Source organism: Phalacrocorax carbo, chromosome 27, assembly GCF_963921805.1.
Source record: "Phalacrocorax carbo chromosome 27, bPhaCar2.1, whole genome shotgun sequence".
Lineage (NCBI taxonomy): Eukaryota > Metazoa > Chordata > Aves > Suliformes > Phalacrocoracidae > Phalacrocorax > Phalacrocorax carbo.
In genome coordinates this window covers 2,209,006-2,226,699 of record NC_087539.1, presented here as the reverse complement: position 1 = coordinate 2,226,699, position 17,694 = coordinate 2,209,006, and the positions used below count along the sequence as shown (strand labels likewise).

At 67.0% G+C, this 17,694-nt stretch overlaps 1 protein-coding gene across 1 annotated transcript; it reads right to left on the bottom strand.

Annotated features, from left to right (window-relative positions):
- Positions 1-14: 14 nt before the first annotated feature.
- On the bottom strand, positions 15-15,334 carry MAP3K12 (mitogen-activated protein kinase kinase kinase 12). Its single transcript, XM_064474375.1, has 14 exons — positions 15,126-15,334; positions 11,868-12,244; positions 11,260-11,443; positions 9,724-9,915; positions 8,785-8,943; positions 8,210-8,368; positions 7,692-7,800; positions 5,291-5,400; positions 4,967-5,083; positions 4,334-4,471; positions 3,453-3,900; positions 3,079-3,149; positions 2,097-2,358; positions 15-184 (listed from the first exon to the last, which is right to left on the bottom strand). Exons 2-14 carry the CDS (start codon positions 12,205-12,207, stop codon positions 92-94), a joined length of 2,382 nt encoding a protein of 793 aa, XP_064330445.1. The 5' UTR covers positions 12,208-12,244; positions 15,126-15,334; the 3' UTR covers positions 15-91.
- Positions 15,335-17,694: the final 2,360 nt, after the last annotated feature.

Genomic DNA, 17,694 nt, shown 5'->3' with positions numbered 1-17,694 from the left:
GCTTTCTGTAGAGATCGATAGATATTTATATAAATATTTGGGGCTGTACAAGTAGGGGGGGGTGTGTGTGCAGGGGGGTGGGGGGGACAGGTCACAGGCCGGGGGGGGCTGTGGGCCGGGGGGGCCCCTCGCCGCTGCCTGAGTGGTCCAGCTCCGCGCTGTCGCAGTCTGAGTCCTCGGAGACCTGGGGGGGGACGGACATAAAAGGGGGGGGTTAAACATCCTCAGAGCCTCCCCCTGCCCCACAGCTGGCACTGGGGGGGCTTAGGGGACCCCCCTTCTGCAGGGCAGAGCCCTGAGGACTCTCCCCCCCCCCCCCCAAACTAGTCCTAGGGAGCCTCTCCCCAGGGACCCTGCTATTTGGGGGAATCCCCTCTCCACAGCAGCCACCCCTGGGGGCCTTGAGGACCCTCTCCCCAAGCTGATAGATCCTGGGGGCCTTGTGGGACACCCCCCCCCCAGACATGACACCCAGCACTGGAGGGACCCTGTCCCCGTGGTACCTGGTCCTGGGGGGAACTCAGGGGCCCCCTTCCCCTGGCCTACCGGGCTGGGGCACCCCTTCCCCATGTTACCCATTTGGGGGGGGCTTTGGGGGACCTGCTCCCCATGAATCCGATCCTGGGGGTGCCTCTCACATGGCATCTGGTCTGGGGGGGGCTCTGAGCACCCCTTTGCTGTAGTACCTGGTCTTGAGGAGAACCTCATGGGGACCCTCCCCATGGTACCTGCTCCTGGGGGGCCCTGCAGGACCCCTCCCCATAGTGCTTGTTCCTGGGGGGGGTCCCTGGGGACCCCACTCCCAGTGATGCTTTATTCCGAGACCCCCCCTGCCCATGGTACCAAGTCCTGCGGGGCCCTGGGGGACCCCTACCTATAGCACCTGGTCTTGGAGGACTCCTGCAGCCCCCTCCTCAAGGTGCTTGGTACTGGGGGACCCCCCTCCCCTTTTCCTCTGCTACCCCATCGTGGGGAGCCCTGGGGAACCCCTGGATGTTCTATCCAGCCCTGGAGGGCCCCGGGGGACCCCTCCCCATGACAGTCAGTCCCTGGGGGCCCTGAGAGCTCCTCCCTAAGGGACTCGGCCTTTGGGGGGGGCTCAGTGGTGACCCCGCCCTGCTGCCCCACTCCCCCCTTGCTACCAGTCCTGGGGAACCCATGACCATGGTGCTTGGTTCTGGGGGACCCTGGCACCCCCTCCCCATAGTGTGTGTCCCTAGGGGGGATCTCCAGAACCTCCTAGAAGACCCACTCCCCATGGTACTTGGTCTTGGGAGGTCTCTGCCTCCCCCCACCCCTTCCCCTTGTTACCTTGTCATAGGGGGGGTTCATAAGACTCCTCCCCAAGGTACCTCATTTGGGGGGGGGGCACTGGGGAGAGCCCCTCCCCCTCGATAACCCCATCCCAGGGGGCTCAGGGGACATCTACCCCATAACACCCAGCCCTGGGGGGGCCCCAGTGACCTCCCCCCCAGGCAATAGCACCCAGCCCTGGGGACCCAGGGGACACCCTTCCCCTTGCTAACCCCATCCTGGGGAACTATCCCATAGTACCCAGCCCTGGGGGACACAAACGTCACCCCCCACCCCCAACCCCCGGGTAATGGTACCAAGCCCTGGGGGACCCTAGGGACCCCTCATTCCATGGTACATAGCCTTGGGGTCCTAGGGACCCTCTTCCCCTTGCAAACCCCAGCCTGAGGGGCTCAAGGGACCCCCTACTCCGTAATACCGGACCCTAGGGGACCCTAGGGACCCCCACCCCCAATCCCATAGTACCAAGTCCTGCACCATCCTAGAGACCCCCTTCCCCTTGCTAATCCTGTCCTGGGGGGCTCAGGGGACCCCTATGCCATAATACCAAGCCCTGGGGGACCCTAGGGACCCCCAGCCCATGATACCCACCCCTGGGGAACCTTGCTAACCTCATCCTGGGTAACCTTACGGACCCCCACCCCATAGTACCAGCCCTGGGGAACCCTAGGGACCCCGCACCGCATGCTACCCATCCCTGGGAGCACCCCCTCCCACGATGCCACCCATCCCTGCGGGACTGTGGATGCTCCCCAGCACCCACCCCAGGGTGGGGGCATCACCTTGGGGCTGAGCCCCCCGTGACGGCGGCCGGGACCCTCAGGGGGGGCGGCATCTAGGGGGATCTCGGAGCCCTGGGAGAGCAGGTCCTCGGAGCGGTCGTCGGGACGCTCGTCCGTGTTGGTGCTGCCCACGTCGGGGGTGGCACTGTGTGAGGGCTCGCTCGTGTGCCCCTCGTCCCCATCCCCATCCCCGTCCCCGTCCGAGAAGTTCTCCGAGCTGAAGGTCGACAGCGACTGGCGCTTGCTCATGCCTGGGGGCCACCTGGGATGGGTTGGATGTGGGGGGGGTAAGGACCCAGGCACCCACAGAACCCTCTTGCCCCCATCCCAGGTGTTTGGGTTCTCACAGCCTCCCCTACATCCATCCTGGGCAACTGGGCACCCGCTGACCTCCTGCACCCAGACTGGGGTGGCCCATGACTCATGGACCCCCCCCTACACCCATCCCAGCTGTCTGAGCACCCATGGACCCCTCCATGCACACATCCAGGGCATCCAGGCACCCATATGCACCCATCTTGGGCTTCTGTACACCCATGGACCACCCCCACCCAGCACCCATCCTGCACTTCCAACCACCCATGGACTCCTTCCTGCAACCATCCTGGGTGTCTGAGCACCCATGGGCCTCACCTGTGCACCCATCCCGGGCACCTGGGCACCCACCGACCCCCTCCACCCATCCTGGGCTTCCAAGCAGCTATGGCCCCCCCTGCACCCATCCTGGGCTTCCAAGCAGCTATGGACCCCCCTACACCCAACCTGGGCTTCCAAGGACCCATAGACACCCCTCCTGCACCCATGCTGAAGGTCTGAGCACCCATGGATGCCCCTCTCTGCACACATCCTGGGTGTTTGAGCACCCATGGACCCCCCTGCCTAGGGGTACAGGCACCCACTGGCCCCCTGCACCCATCCCAGGTGTCTGAGCACCTACAGACCCCCAAATCGATCCTAACATCCAGGGTGGGTCAGCACCCACCTCTGCCGCAGCGGCAGCTCCACCTCGCTGTCCACTTCACCCTCCTCCTCCTCCGACGAGACCCCCCGCTTCTGGGGGTGGAAAGGGGAGGTGTTGGGGTCCTCCTGCTACACCTCAGGAGGGACCATGGGGTCCTGATCCCCCACCCCCACCCCTGGAGAGGACACAGGGGTCCTGACACCCCCCCCCAGGATGACCCAAGGGTCTTGACCCTCCTCCTCAGGAGGCACCTCTGTGTCTGACACCCCACCCCCACCCCAAAACCTCTTCCCAGAAGGGATCCAGCCCACTCCCCACTGCTGGGATGGACCTGGGGGTCCTGTCCCTCTCCCCAAACCCCCCCAAAAAGGGAACCAGGTGGCCGGGGCTCTCACCTGCCCACGGGTGACGGCCGCCCGGTACAGCAGTGCCGCAGGGGTGAGGTGCTGCCCGGCCCCCACTTTCCCACCCCGGCCGGCCCCGCTCTCCCGCTCAGGCTCGCCAGGAGCTGGGGGCCGCGGTGGGGGGGACCCTTGGGTGCCTGTTGCCCCCCCAGGTCCTGCATCAGGTACCGCAGCTGGGGGGGCACCCACAGCCTCCAGGGTGCCTCCAAGGAGGTCAGGGCCGGCAGTGGTTGGGGGGGGTCCGGGCAGTCCCCGGGGGGGTCCGGCCTCGGGGCCCAGCTCCGCGCAGCCCCCCCGGGGTCCCGCTTTGCGATGGCGCCCTTTGGCCCGGCGGCTGCGCCCGGGTGAGGGGGGGCCCTTGGGACACCCCGGCAGGGCCACCTGCGCCATGGCCGCATCCAGCTTGGGCAGCAGCACCTCCGGCTTCAGGATGTCGGGTCTGGGGGGGGACATGGGGAACAACTGCAGAGGGGAACCCAGGTGTTCCTGGAATACCCCACACACAGCCAGCAGGGACCCCCATGTCCAGACCCCCCAAAAGATGCCCCCCTCCAAGGGACACTGGCATCTGGATCCCCAGAGCCCCACAAGCACAGAATCCAGGCGCTGAGATGCCACCCCCCCTCCCCAAAGGACCCCAGGCACCCAAGCCCCCAGACCACCCCCCAAAGGACCCGAGTGTCCAGGCTCCCAAACCCCTCCAAGGTCCCACATGTCCATGTCCCCAGACCCACCCCAACCTTGAGGGACCCACATATCCATGCCCCCACCCCGCTCCAAAGCACCCAGGAGTCCAAACCCCCAGACCCCTCCACCCCAAAGGACCCAGGGTCCACCCCTTCCCGCCGAGGGACCCAGGCGCCCCGGCGCACCGCTTGCCGTGGGGTGAGAGCTTCTGGGGAACGTTGCGTTTCTTGATGAGGGTCTCGACGGCGTTGCCATGCAGGAGCCCCCGCGGCGCCCGTGGCTTGAAGAGTCCGGGGTAGCGCTTCTCCAGCGCCTGCTCCCGCCTGCCATGGGCCACGTGTGGGTGCCCGCACCAGGGGATGCAGTGTGGGGTGGCCGTGGCCTTGGGGTGGGGGCCATGGGGTGGGTAAATGCTGGTTGTGGGCTCTGGGTAGCCATGGGGTGAGTATAGCGGGGATCATGGGCATGGGACAGCCATCAGGTAGACATAGGGTTGGCCATGACCATAGGGTTGGTATAGCATTGGCTACAGCAATGGAGTGGGTATAGGGTTGGCCATGGCGATGGGGTGGCCATAGGGTAGACATAGGGTTGGCCGTGACCATAGGGTTGGTATAGTGCTGGCTACAGCAATGGGGTAGACATAGGGTTGGCCATGGCCATGGGCCGGCCATAGGGTAGACATAGGGTTGGCCATGACCATAGGGTTGGCCATGACCATAGGGTTAGTATAGCATTGGCTACAGCAATGGGGTGGGTATAGGGGATGCTGTGGGGTTCTGGGAGTGCTGTTGGGTGCTGGGGTGGTGCCCGCTCACCTGAGCAGCTCCTTCTCCTTGAGCTCCAGCTGCAGCATGAGGGCGCTGAGCTCCATGTAGAGGTTGTTGGCGCGCTCCAGCTTGCGCTCGTAGTGCTCCCGGATGTCCAGCGCGTGTCTAGCAGCCAGGGCACGCGTGGCATCAGTACATGCGCCCCACGGCACCCAGTACCCGCCACGCATAAGGGCAAGCACCCAACACCCCTCCTTGCACCCCGGCACCCCCTGATAGCCCCTGATCCTAGTCCCCCCGCCATGTCCCTGATGCCCCTGTGGCCATGGCACCCTGTGACCCCACTGTCCATGTCCCGCGGACGGGCCCCACCGGAGCTCCTCGCGCCGGCGGTTGATGAGCTCCTCTTCCAGCCGGTGCAGACACGTCCCCTCCGACTTGATCTTCTCGAAGTGCAGCTTCACCTCCTCCCGCCACTCCGCCTGCGGCACGTGGGCACCAGCTACCGGGGGCACCCCAGCAAGCGAGCGCCCTGCGCTACATGCTACCACACGCACCGGGCACCCTGGGCACCAGGCACTGGCTACCATGGCACTGGGTGCCACAGGCACTGGGCCCCATAGGCACTGGGTCCCATAGGCACTGGGCACCCATAGGCACTGGGCACCACAGGCACCGGGCACTACAGGCACCAGTTACTGCAGGCACTGGGCACCCCGGGCACTGGGTCCCACAGGCACTTGGTCCCACAGGCACTGGGCAACACAGGCACCAGTTACTGCAGGCACTGAGCACCCCAGGCACTGGGTCCCACAGGCACTGGGCACCCCTGGCACCAGTTACTGCAGGCACTGGGCACCCCGGGCACTGGGTCCCACAGGCACCGGGCACTACAGGCACCAGTTACTGCAGGCACTGGGCACCCCGGGCACTGGGTCCCACAGGCACCGGGCAACACAGGCACCAGTTACTGCAGGCACTGGCCACCCCGGGCACTGGGTCCCACAGGCACTGGGCACTACAGGCACCAGTTACTGCAGGCACTGGCCACCCCGGGCACCGGGCAACACAGGCACCAGTTACTGCAGGCACTGAGCACCCCGGGCACTGGGTCCCACAGGCACTGAGCACCCCTGGCACCAGTTACTGCAGGCACTGGGCACCCCGGGCACTGGGCACCCCTGGCACCAGTTACTGCAGGCACTGGGCACCCGGGCACTGGGTCCCACAGGCACTGAGCACCCCTGGCACCAGTTACTGCAGGCACTGGGCACCCCGGGCACTGGGTCCCACAGGCACTGAGCAACACAGGCACCAGTTACTGCAGGCACTGGCCACCCCGCGCACTGGGTCCCACAGGCACTGGGCAACACAGGCACCAGTTACTGCAGGCACTGGCCACCCCGGGCACTGGGTCCCACAGGCACCAGTTACTGCAGGCACTGGCCACCCCGGGCACTGGGTCCCATAGGCACTGGGTCCCATAGGCGCTAGGCACTACAGGCACCAGTTACTGCAGGCACTGGGCACCCCGGGCACTGGGTCCCACAGGCACTTGGTCCCACAGGCACCAGTTACTGCAGGCACTGGGCACCCCGGGCACTGGGTCCCATAGGCACTGGGTCCCACAGGCACTGAGCACTACAGGCACCAGTTACTGCAGGCACTGGACACCCTGCGCACTGGGTCCCACAGGCACTGGGCACCCCTGGCACCAGTTACTGCAGGCACTGGGCACCCCGCGCACTGGGTCCCACAGGCACCGGGCAACACAGGCACCAGTTACTGCAGGCACTGGCCACCCCGGGCACTGGGTCCCACAGGCACTGGGCACTACAGGCACCAGTTACTGCAGGCACTGGCCACCCCGGGCACTGGGTCCCACAGGCACTGGGCACTACAGGCACCAGTTACTGCAGGCACTGGCCACCCCGGGCACTGGGTCCCACAGGCACTGGGCACTACAGGCACCAGTTACTGCAGGCACTGAGCACCCCGGGCACTGGGCACCCTGGGCACTGGGTCCCACAGGCACTGGGCACTACAGGCACCAGTTACTGCAGGCACTGGGCACCCCGGGCACTGGGCACCCCGGGCACTGGGTCCCACAGGCTCTGGGCAGTACAGGCACCAGTTACTGTAGGCACTGGCGACCAGCTACCATGGGCATGAGATACCCCAGGCACCACGCACTCCGCACACTGCACTACCTGGGTCCAGCTACTCTAGGCACTGGGATATGCTGGGCATGGCTACAATGAGCACTGGGATATACTGGGATTGGATACACTGGGCACCAGCTACTGCTGGCAACAGTTGCTCCAGCACCAGCCCTCATAGTCACTGGGATTTAAAGCAGGTCTCCTTTGTGGTTTGGGAACATTGGGGTGCTGGGGGGGGTCTCTCGGTGCTGGGTATTTTGGGGGTGAATGGGGTGCTGGGGACCCCAGGGTGCTGGGTACCTGGGATTTGAAGTAGCTGTCCTGCAGGGTTTGGGGGTCCCAGGGTACTGGGGGGGTCCCAGGGTGCCAGGGGTCCTGGAGTTCTGGGATGCCATGGTGCTGGGGGGTGTCCCAGGGTGCTGGGGTATCCCAGGGGTCCTGGGGTGCTGGGGGTTCTGGGGGTCCCAGGTGTGGGGTACCTGGGATTTGAAGTAGGTGTCCTGCAGGGTTTGGGGGTCCCAGGGTACTGGGGGGTCCTTGGGTGCTGGTGGGAGGGTCCCAGGGTGCTGGGGGGGGTCCCCGGGGTTCTGAGGGTCCCAGGTGCGGGGTACCTGGGATTTGAAGTAGGTCTCCTGGGGGGTGGAGAGGACGTCGGCGGAGGCGATGTCAAGGTGCAGCAGGATCTGGCGGAAGGACGGCCGGTTCCGGGGCTTGCTGTTCCTGCGGGGAGCGGCATGGCACTGGGTGCAGGCTGGGGGGCCGGCTGGGTGCTGGGGGGGTGCTGGGGCTTTTTGGGACCACGGGCAGAGAAGGGTGCACAGGACACATGGGGTGCCTGAGGTGCAGCCTGCCATAGGGTGCCCACAGGCAGACCCCCACAGCGTGGGGTGCCTCCAGGATGGGGGGCCCTATGACCAGGGATCCCCCCTACACTGCCCACATTGGGGCACCCATGATGGGGTCCCTCAGGGTGGTCCCTACAGTGGGGTGCCCATGGTGCGGTCCCCCATGGCATGACCCACCCATGGCATGGGTGCCCATGGCATGGCCCCAGGCGGGGTGTCCCCACGGTGGGGTGTCCCCACGATGGGGTGCCCCCAGGCGGGGGTCTCCCCTCGGGCGCACTCACCAACACTGGCGCAGCAGCACCTTGAAGCCGTCGGGGCAGCCCGAGGGGACGGGCAGGTGGAGGCTGTTGCTGCCCACCCCCCAGATGATGGCCGAGGAGTCCACGTCCTTGTAGGGGATCTCGCCTGTCAGCAGCTCCCACAGCACCACCCCGAAGGACCTGGGGGCACCAGCACCCATGGCCCCCGTCACCCACGGCTGAGCACCCCCAGAGTCTTCCCGCTGTCCCCTGGTCCCCCTTGCCCTGCCCCAGTGTCCCCTTCCTGCCTCTGCCCATGCTGGTGTCCCCTATGTCCCCTGCCCCTCCTGACGTCCCTCAACCCTGTCCTCGCAATGTCCCCACCAGCACCCCCAGTGTCCCCATCTCTGTTCCCCCCAGGTGTCCCTGAGGCCTCGTGTCCCTGATGTCCTTGCAATGTCCCCTCTTCCTATTGTCCCCAATGCCTCCTGAGCCCCCCAGTGTCCCCATTGCCTCCCAAAGCCCCCTGTGTTGCTGTGTCCCCAACGCCACCATGGTTCCTCAGTGTCCCTAAGTTTCCCATGTCCCCAGTGTCCCCGAGGTCCCTGCGCCCTCACCAGATGTCAACCTTCTCGGAGACAGGCTCGTTGCGGATGACCTCGGGTGCCATCCAGGCCACGGTGCCGGCGAAGGACATCTTGGTGCTCTTGTCAATGAGCTCCTTGGAGGTGCCGAAGTCCGAGATCTTCACCACGTCGTCGTAGGTGATGAGCATGCTGGGGGGCACCCACTCAGCGCCACGCCAGCGCCACACCAATGACACGCCAATGACACGGGCACGGCACCGCCACGGGCATGCAACTGCTATGAGCATCATCAGGTCATGGGTAGGCCACCACCACGGCCACAACACCAGCATGGACATGGCACAACCACAACACCATCATGGACATGGCACCACCACACCACCACCATGGATGGACATGGCACCACCATGGGCACGGTGCTGTCATGGGCACGCAACCGCCATGAGCATGGTCCTGTTGTGGGCATGCAACCGCCATGGACACAGCACCGCCACCACAAGCATGGCACCACCACAGTCATGCAACTGCTATGGGCATGGAACCACCATGGGTATGGTACTGCCATGGACATACAACGTTCACAGACATGCAACCACCAAGGTCATTGAGCTGCCGTGGGCACAGCACTGTCATGGACATGCCAATGCCATGGACACGCAGCCACCATCGACAGGGCACTGCTATGGGCATGCAGCTCCCATGGGCGCTGCATCACTGTGGGCCCAGCATGGCCATGGCACCACCAAGGACGCGTCACCGCCATAGACGTGGCATCACCATGGGCATGCAACCGTCACCGACACGCAGCCATTGACGACAAGGTACCGCCACACGTACGGCACTGCCGCTGTCATGCAACTACCACATGCATGTCCCCACCACGGACACGGCACCATCGTGGCCACGGCACGGCCGGGGTCACCCACCCCAGCACCCACGGGTCCTCCCCAAGTCCCCGTTCCCGCTCACTTGGGTGACTTGAGGTCGCGGTGGATGATCTTGTGGAGGTGCAGGTAGTTCATGCCGCCGGCGATGCCCATGGACCAGTCGACGAGGAGGGAGGGGGTGACCTTGCGCCCGGCGCGCAGCACCTCGTACAGCTGGCCCTGGGCGCAGAACTCCATGATGATGCAGTAGCAGGGTGCCTGGGTGCACACACCCCTGCGGGCACAGCGGCACCCTCAGCACCCGCTGCCCGGCCAGCCGGGACACGCGGCAGCACCGGGGCACCCAACTGTATTGGGGCACCCAACTTCTCCAGGGTGCTTGTAAGCATCCATCCGCACCAGAACGCTTGGCTGCACCCTGGTACCTGTCAGCATCCATCAGTGCTGGAGCACCCAGGTCATCAGTTAGCACCAGGAGCACCCATCTGCACCGTGGGCACCCCTCTGCACCCAGACACCCAGTAGCACTGGGATACCGGGGCATCCACCTGATTTGGGGCACCCATCTGCACCCAGATCACCCTGCCCTGAGAGTGGCCCGAGACAGACCTGTCCCGTGCGTGGCCATCCCCTGCGCCACACGTGGGTCATGCCAGTGTGCCCCATGTACATGGCGTGCCGGTGCCCCGGGTCCATGCCGTGTCCTGACCACCCGGGTCCATGCCGTGCTGGTGTTCCCCATGCACATGTCTCAGCCACGACCCTTATGCCTGCGCCCATGGCATGTCCATGCCTGTGTCCATGCCATGTCCATGCTCATGGTGTTCCCCATGACCATGGCGTGTCCATGCCTCATGCTGCGGTCATGCCCATGCCGTGTCCACGTCCTGTGCCCATGAGGTTCCCCATGACCGTGGCTTGGCCATGGCGTGTCCATGCTTCATGCTGTGGTCATGCCCATGACCACGCCATGTCCATGCTCAAGCGCATGGTGTTCCCCATGACCATGGCGTGTCCATGCCTCATGCTGCGGTCATGCCCATGCCGTGTCCATGTCCTGTGCCCATGGAGTTCCCCATGACCATGGCTTTACCACGGCGTGTCCATGCTTCATGCTGTAGTCGTGCCCATAACCACGCCATGTCCGTGGTGTTCCCCATGACCATGCCGTGTCCATGCCTCATGCCATGTCCATGCCCACGCCGTGTTCATGCTCATGCCCATGGCATTCCCCATGACCATGCCATGCCCATGCCACATCCATGCCCTGTGCCCATGGTGATCCCCATGACCATGGCTTTCCCATGGCATGTCCATGTGCCGTACTGTGCTCATGACCGTGCCGTGTCCATGCCTCCATCCCTCATGCCCATGGCATGTCCATGCCTATGCCCCATGCCCATGGCATGTCCACGCCCCAAACCACATCCATGACCATGCCGTGTCCATGCCCTGTGCCCAGAGTGTTCTCCATGCCCACCGCTTGTCCATGCCACAACCGCACTCCATGACCATGGCATGACCATGCCGCATGCCGTGTCCATGGTGTCCCCATGCCCATACCACGTCCGTGCCAATGCCCTTGCCCCACGCCGGTGCTGGCAGCACCCACGCTCACTTGAAGGTGATGATGTTGGGGTGCTTGAGCTTGCGCAGGTGCTTGATGTCGGTCTCCTTGAGGTCCCGCACCTTCTTCACGGCCACCTCCTCGCCGTGGAAGCGGCCCAGGAAGACGGCGCCCTGCGCCCCGCTGCCCACCCACTGCAGGTCCAGGATCTCCTCGAATGGCACCTCCCAGGGGTCTGCGGGCACCCACGCGCACGGCACCCACACATCAGCACCCCCAGGTGCACCCACGCCCACGGCACCTCCATGCTGTCATGGGCAGGGTGCAACCCCGCCTTGGCACCCTCACCCCAGCCCTACTGCCCCCCACCCTGCCCCATTGAACCCTCTGCACCCCTGCACTTACTCCCTGCCCCACTGCCCCCTGCTTTGCCCCATTGCACCCTTCTTTGCCCCATCCCTATCCCATTGCACCCCTTTCCCTGACCAATCACCACCCCTTTTCCCTCAGCACCCCAGTACTCCTTTCCCTGTCCCATAGCACCCTCCTTTGCCCCACAGCACCCTCCTTTGCCCCACTGCATCCTCCCAGTCCCCTTGCACCCTCCCTGCTCCATTGCACCCTCCCAGCCCCATGGCACCCATGCTGCACCCCCTCACCTTCCTGGGGGTGCTTGTGCTCGGCGGCGTAGGCTTTGCCGATCATGGTCCAGACGGGCTTGAGGCAGCCGAAAAGCCCCTCCAGGAACCCCCCACCCGCCTGGCACCGCAGGTGGGCGGCCTCGGCGGCCAGCGGCCCCGCTCCCTCGGGACCCAGGTCAGGGTGCCGGGGGGGCCCGCGGCGGGGCCAGGCCTCGGGGGGGGCGGTGGGGGCGGCGGGGGCGGTGGGCAGCACGTCGCGCAGCACGCACTGCGTGGGGGTCAGCTCCTGCTCCGGGGTCCCGTCCGAGGCCAGCGCCAGCGAGGGCGAGGGCGTCCGCGTCTCGTGCAGGCAGGCCATGGCGGGGGCCCCCCGCGCCCCCCCGCCGCCCCCCGGCCTGCGGGAGGGGCCGTCAGTGCGGAGTGGGGGTGTACCCCGTCTTGTACCCGTGGGCACCCCCTTGTACATGCACCTGCACCCCTCGCCCCTCTCTGCAGTCTCATCTGCGCACCTCACCCCGTCACGTGCATGGGCACCCCCTTGCACCCATGGGTGCAACCCCATGTGCACACCCCTGTGCATGCATGTGCACCCCTTGCACCCGTGTCTGCAGCCCCACACGTGTGTGTACACCCATGGGCACCCCATTGCATGCATCTGTACCCCTCGCACCTCTGTCTGCAGCCCCAGCTGTGCACACCCCCCGCGTCGCGTGCATGGGCACCCTCTTCCACCCATGGGTGCGACCCCACGTATACACCCCTGTGCATGCATGTGCACCCCTCTTCAACCATGTCTGCAGCCCCACATGTGCGCACACCCCCCCTTACACCCATGGGCACCCCCTTACAAGCATGAGCACCCACTTGCACCCAAGTGGAACCCAGTGCGTGCACCCCCTTGCAACCATGTCTGTAGCCTCATGTGTGAACCCCCTTGCATGCATGGGCGCCCCTTTACATGCTTTGCACCCCCTTGCACCCCCTTGCACCCCCGGGCACCCCCTTGCACAAGCACCTGCACCCCTCGCCCCTCTGTGTGCAGCCCCACCTGTGCACACACCCCCCCCCCATCGTGTGCATGGGCACCCCCTTGCACCCATGGGTGCAACCCCATGTGTACACCCCTGTGCATGCATGTGCACCCCTTGCACCTGTGGCTGTAGACCCACATGTGTGTGCACCCCCTCGCACCCACGGGCACCCTTTTACACACGTGTGCACCCCCTTGCACCAATGCCTGCAGCTCTGCATGCGTGTGCACCCCTTGCACCCATGGGTGCAGCCCCATGCTTGGAGACCCTCACAACCACAGGCACCCCATTGCAGGCACCAGCACCCATGTGTGCAGCCCCACGTGTGTGTGCATCCCCTTGCACGCACACGCACCACCTCACATGCATGTGCACCCCCTTGCACTCACGTGTGCAGCCTAACACGTGTGTGCACCCCCAGCACGGGTGTGCACCCCCTGGCACACACGTGTGCACTGCACCCCCTTACAGACACGTGCACCCTCGTGTGCAGGCCTACCCCTCGCACACACATGCACCCTCTTGCACGCGTGTGTGCACCCCTACACATGTATGCGCCCCCTCTCCTGCGTGCGCACCCCCCTTGCACACGTGCAGCCCTCTTCACACATGTGCGTGCACCCCACGAGGGTGGGGGGGGCTGGAAGAGAGCACACAAGCGTGCAAGAGGGCGCACAAGCATGTAAGGGTGCACAGGAGCGTGCAAGGGTGTGCACAAGCGTGCAAGAGGGCGTGCAAATATGCCAGGGGAAACTGAGGCAGGGCTGGCGGGGGGGGGGGCAGCGTCCGGAGGGGTTCGGGGGGGACCCGGGGAGGGGGAGGAGGGGATCGGGCCCCATCCAGCTCCCCTGAAAATTGGGGGGGGGACATGGGGAGGGGGAGTTGCCATGGCAACCGCGGAGCCGGCGGATGAGGTCATCACTAAAATTAGGTGGTGCGGGGCGGGGGGGGGGGGGGTGAGTCACCGCGGGGGGGCGTGGGCGGGGCTTAGCGTCACCCCGAGGGACCCAGGCGTCCGGGCCGGGGGGGGGTGGGCGGGATCGACCCGCCCCTCCAGGTGTCGTGTGTGTGTCCCCCCCCGTGGTGACATCACGTCACGCGGTGACGTCATCCCGGTAAGGGATGGAGCCTCCCCCCTCCCCCCCCCCGGCGGCTCCGCACGGGGAAACTGAGGCAGAAGCGGGGAACCAGCGACCCGGGGGGGCGGGGGTGGGGCGGTGTGTGTTTATGTCACGACATGCGACAGCGCCGGCCCCGTGTCGCGACAGAGCAGAGCTGGACGAGGGGAGCGGGGGGGGGGAGAGAGCGCCCCCCGCGCCGCCCCCGCCGACATGGCATGTCGGGACATGGCGCCCTGTCGCGACACGGGAGGAGTTGGACGGGCTGCGAGGGGCACACGCGTGTGCGTGGGGGGAGGGGTGAGCACACGCGTGTGCAAGCGGGCGCACAGGCCTGGGGTAGTTGCACACCCCTGTAGGGGCGCCCACGCGCGTGCACAGGGCGGCACGCGCGCGGGGGGGGTGGGCACACGCGTGTGCAAGGGGGGGCACGTGCGTGTGAGGGGGTGCACGTGTGTGCAGGGGTGCACCCACGCGTGCAACGGGGTGCGAGCCCACACGCAGGTGCAAGGGGTTGCACGCCCCCAGGCTGGGGGTTGCACACGCGCGCGTGCAAGGAGCGGGCACGCTCGTGTGCAAGGGGTGTGTGCGTGCACGCGCGCGTGCAAGGCACTGCACACGCGTGCCGGGGGGGCACACGCGTGGCGGGGGATGTGGGGGGGAGGGGCACACGCGGCATGCGCACCTGCAGGCCGTTGCACACGCGTGTGCAAGGTGGGGCGCACACGCGTGGGCACGGGAGGGGGGTGCGAGCACGTCTGCGAGGCGGGGGGTGGTGGTGTCACGCGCGTGCACGGTGCTGCCCACGCGTGTGCAAGAGCGGGGGGTGGGGGGGGCACACGCGTGTGCAAGAGGCCGCTCGTGTCCCCTCCCCCCCCCCAGCCCCCCCTTACCGAGCCGCCGGGGGCACCCAGGCGTCCGGGAAGGGGGGAGGGGAGGGTGCGGCCCCCCTCCCTTCCCCCCCCGGGCCCGGCCTGGCGGGGGGACCCGGGCGTCCGGGGGTGGGGGAGGGGAGCACGTGCCCCCCCCCATTCCCAGCCGCATCCCTGGTCCTACCCCCCCCTCCGGTGCCCGCCCTCCCCACCCCCCCGGGCCTCCCGCCGCGGCCCCGTGCCCGGTGCCGGTACCTGGGGGGGTGCGGGCCCCGCGCCCGGCGGTGCCGGTGGGGGTGATGCCGGTGGTGCCGGTGATGCCGGGGGTGATGCCGGTGATGCCGGGGGTGGGACCGGGACCGGGGTTGGGCCCGGTGGGGCCGGGGGGGGGCGGGCGGGCGGGGCCGGTACCGGGGGCCGGTGCCGCGGTCAGGGAGAGCGGAGCGGAACGGCCCCGCCCGGCGCTCGGCGCGGCCCCGCCCCGCCCGCCCCGCCCCGGCCCCGCCGGCACCGGGAACCACCGGCACCGGGCACCCGCCGGCACCGGGACCCCCACACCGGCACCCGAGACCACCGGCACCGGGCACCCGCCGGCACCGGGACCCCCACACCGGCACCCGAGACCACCGGCACCGGGCACCCGCCGGCACCGGGACCCCCACACCGGCACCCGAGACCACCGGCACCGGGCACCCGCCGGCACCGGGACCCCCACACCGGCACCCGAGACCACCGGCACCGGGCACCCACCGGCACCCGGGATCACCGGCACCGGGCACCCAACCGGCACCGGGACATCCACACCGGCACCCACCAGCGCCGACACCGGGACCCCCATACCGGCCCCGAGCACCCACTGGCACCGGGACCCAACACCGGCACCCAGGACCCCTAGCACCGGGACCCACCAGCACTAGGACCCCCATACTGGCACCCGGGACCACCGGCACCAGGCACCCTCCAGCACTGGGCACCCACCAGCACTGGGCACCCACCAGCACCGGCACTAGGACCCCCAAACCAGCACCAGGCACCCACTGGCACCGGGACCCAACATCGGCACCCAGGACCCCTGGCACCTGGACCCACCAGCACTAGGACCCCCATACTGGCACTGGGCACCCTCCAGCACTGGGCACCCACCGGCACTGGCACTGGGACCCCCATACCGGCACCCAGGACCCCCATACGGGCACTGGGCACCCACCGGCACTGGGACCCTCACACCAGCACCTGGGACCACCAGCACTGGGACTCCCATACCGGCACCGGGACCCCCACACCAGCACCCGGGACCACCAGCACTGGGAACCCACCAGTGCCAGGACTGGGACCCCCATACCGGGACCAGCACCAGGACCACCATACCGGCACTGGGACCCCGAATCGCACCAGGACCCCCATATTGGCACCAGCACTGGCACTGGGACCCCCCTACCGGTACTGGGACCACCAGCACCAGGATGCCCCCACCGGCACTGGGACCCCCTATTCCAGTATCGGGACCACCAGGACTGGGACCCCAAACTGCGCCAGGACCCCTGACCACTCCCGGGACCCCCCAGGACTGGTGCCCCCCGGTGCTCCCCCGCCACCCGAACTGGGACACCCCCCCCCGTGGTGCCAGCACCACCCAGGCTCCCCAGTACAATCCCAGTGCCCCCAGTCCAGGTGTGCTTCTGACCCCAGTGCTCCCAGTCTGTCCCCAGAGCTCCCAGTATGGGAGTCCCTCTGTCCCCAGTGCTCCCGGTCTCTCCACAGTGCTCCTAGTATGAGTGTCCTTGTCCCAGTGCTCCCAGTCTGTCCTCACAGCTCCCAGTCCAGGTGTGATTCTGTCCCCAGTGCTCCCAGTTCAGGAATCCCTGTGCCCACTGCTCCCAGTCTGTCCCCAGCGCTCCCAGTCTGGGTGTCCCCCTGTGCCCACCCAGTGCTCCCAGTATGTCCCCAGTGCTCCCAGTCTGGGTGTCCCCCTGTGCCCACCCAGTGCTCCCAGTATGTCCCCAGTGCTCCCAGTATGGGTGTCCCCCTGTCCCCAGTGCTTCCAGTTGATTCCCAGTGCTCCCAGTCCAGTGTGATTCTGTCCCCAGTGCTTCCAGTTGATTCCCAGTGCTCCCAGTCCAGTGTGATTCTGTCCCCAGTGCTTCCAGTTTGCTTCCAGTACTCCCAGTCCAGGCGTTCCTGTCCCCACTGCTCCCAGCCTGTCCCCAGTGTTCCCAGTCCAGGTGTCCCCGTCCCCACTGCTCCCAGTCTAGTCCCAGTGCTCCCAGTCTGCTCCCAGTGCAGACGTCCACTTGTCCCCATGGCCCCTTGTCCGACCCGTCACAGCCCACCCATCCCAGCCTGACCTCGTCACCGCTGGCCTGTCCCCACCACTGCCTGTCCGTCTGTCCCCCTCCCTGTCTGTCTGTCCCTTATCGGCCCCTGTCACACCCTGCTCACATCCCCGCCAAACCCTCCCTGTCTCTCCCTGTCCGTCTGTCCCCATCAGACCCAGGCCGTCCCCACTGTCCCCACCCACCCCTCTCCCATCCCCTCTGTCCCTCTGTCCTTGTCCCTTGTCTGTCCATCCTTATCCCCATCCATTGACCCCCCCCCTCCATCCAGAGGGGGAAACTGAGGCAGGACCGCCCCCCCCGCTCCCGGCCTCCCGCGTCCTCCACCTTCCCAGCATTCCCAGCGCGGGGGGTGATGGGAAGTGTAGTCCGCCGGGGACCGGCACTGCCTCGCTGCCCCCCCGACGGACTACACTTCCCATCACCCCCCGCGGCGCCACGATCCCATCGTCCCCCGCGGCGCGGCGGGGGCGGAGCGAGCGCCCCCTGGC

Coding starts and splice junctions, on each gene's coding strand:
- MAP3K12 (XM_064474375.1), bottom strand. CDS start 12,207: ATGGCCTGCCTGCACGAGACGCGGACGCCCTCGCCCTCGCTGGCGCTG. Junction 8,944..9,723: donor CGCGACCTCAAGTCACCCAA/GTGAGCGGGAAC, acceptor GGTGCCCCCCAG/CATGCTCATCACCTACGACG. Junction 3,150..3,452: donor CGGCCGTCACCCGTGGGCAG/GTGAGAGCCCCG, acceptor TTCCACCCCCAG/AAGCGGGGGGTCTCGTCGGA.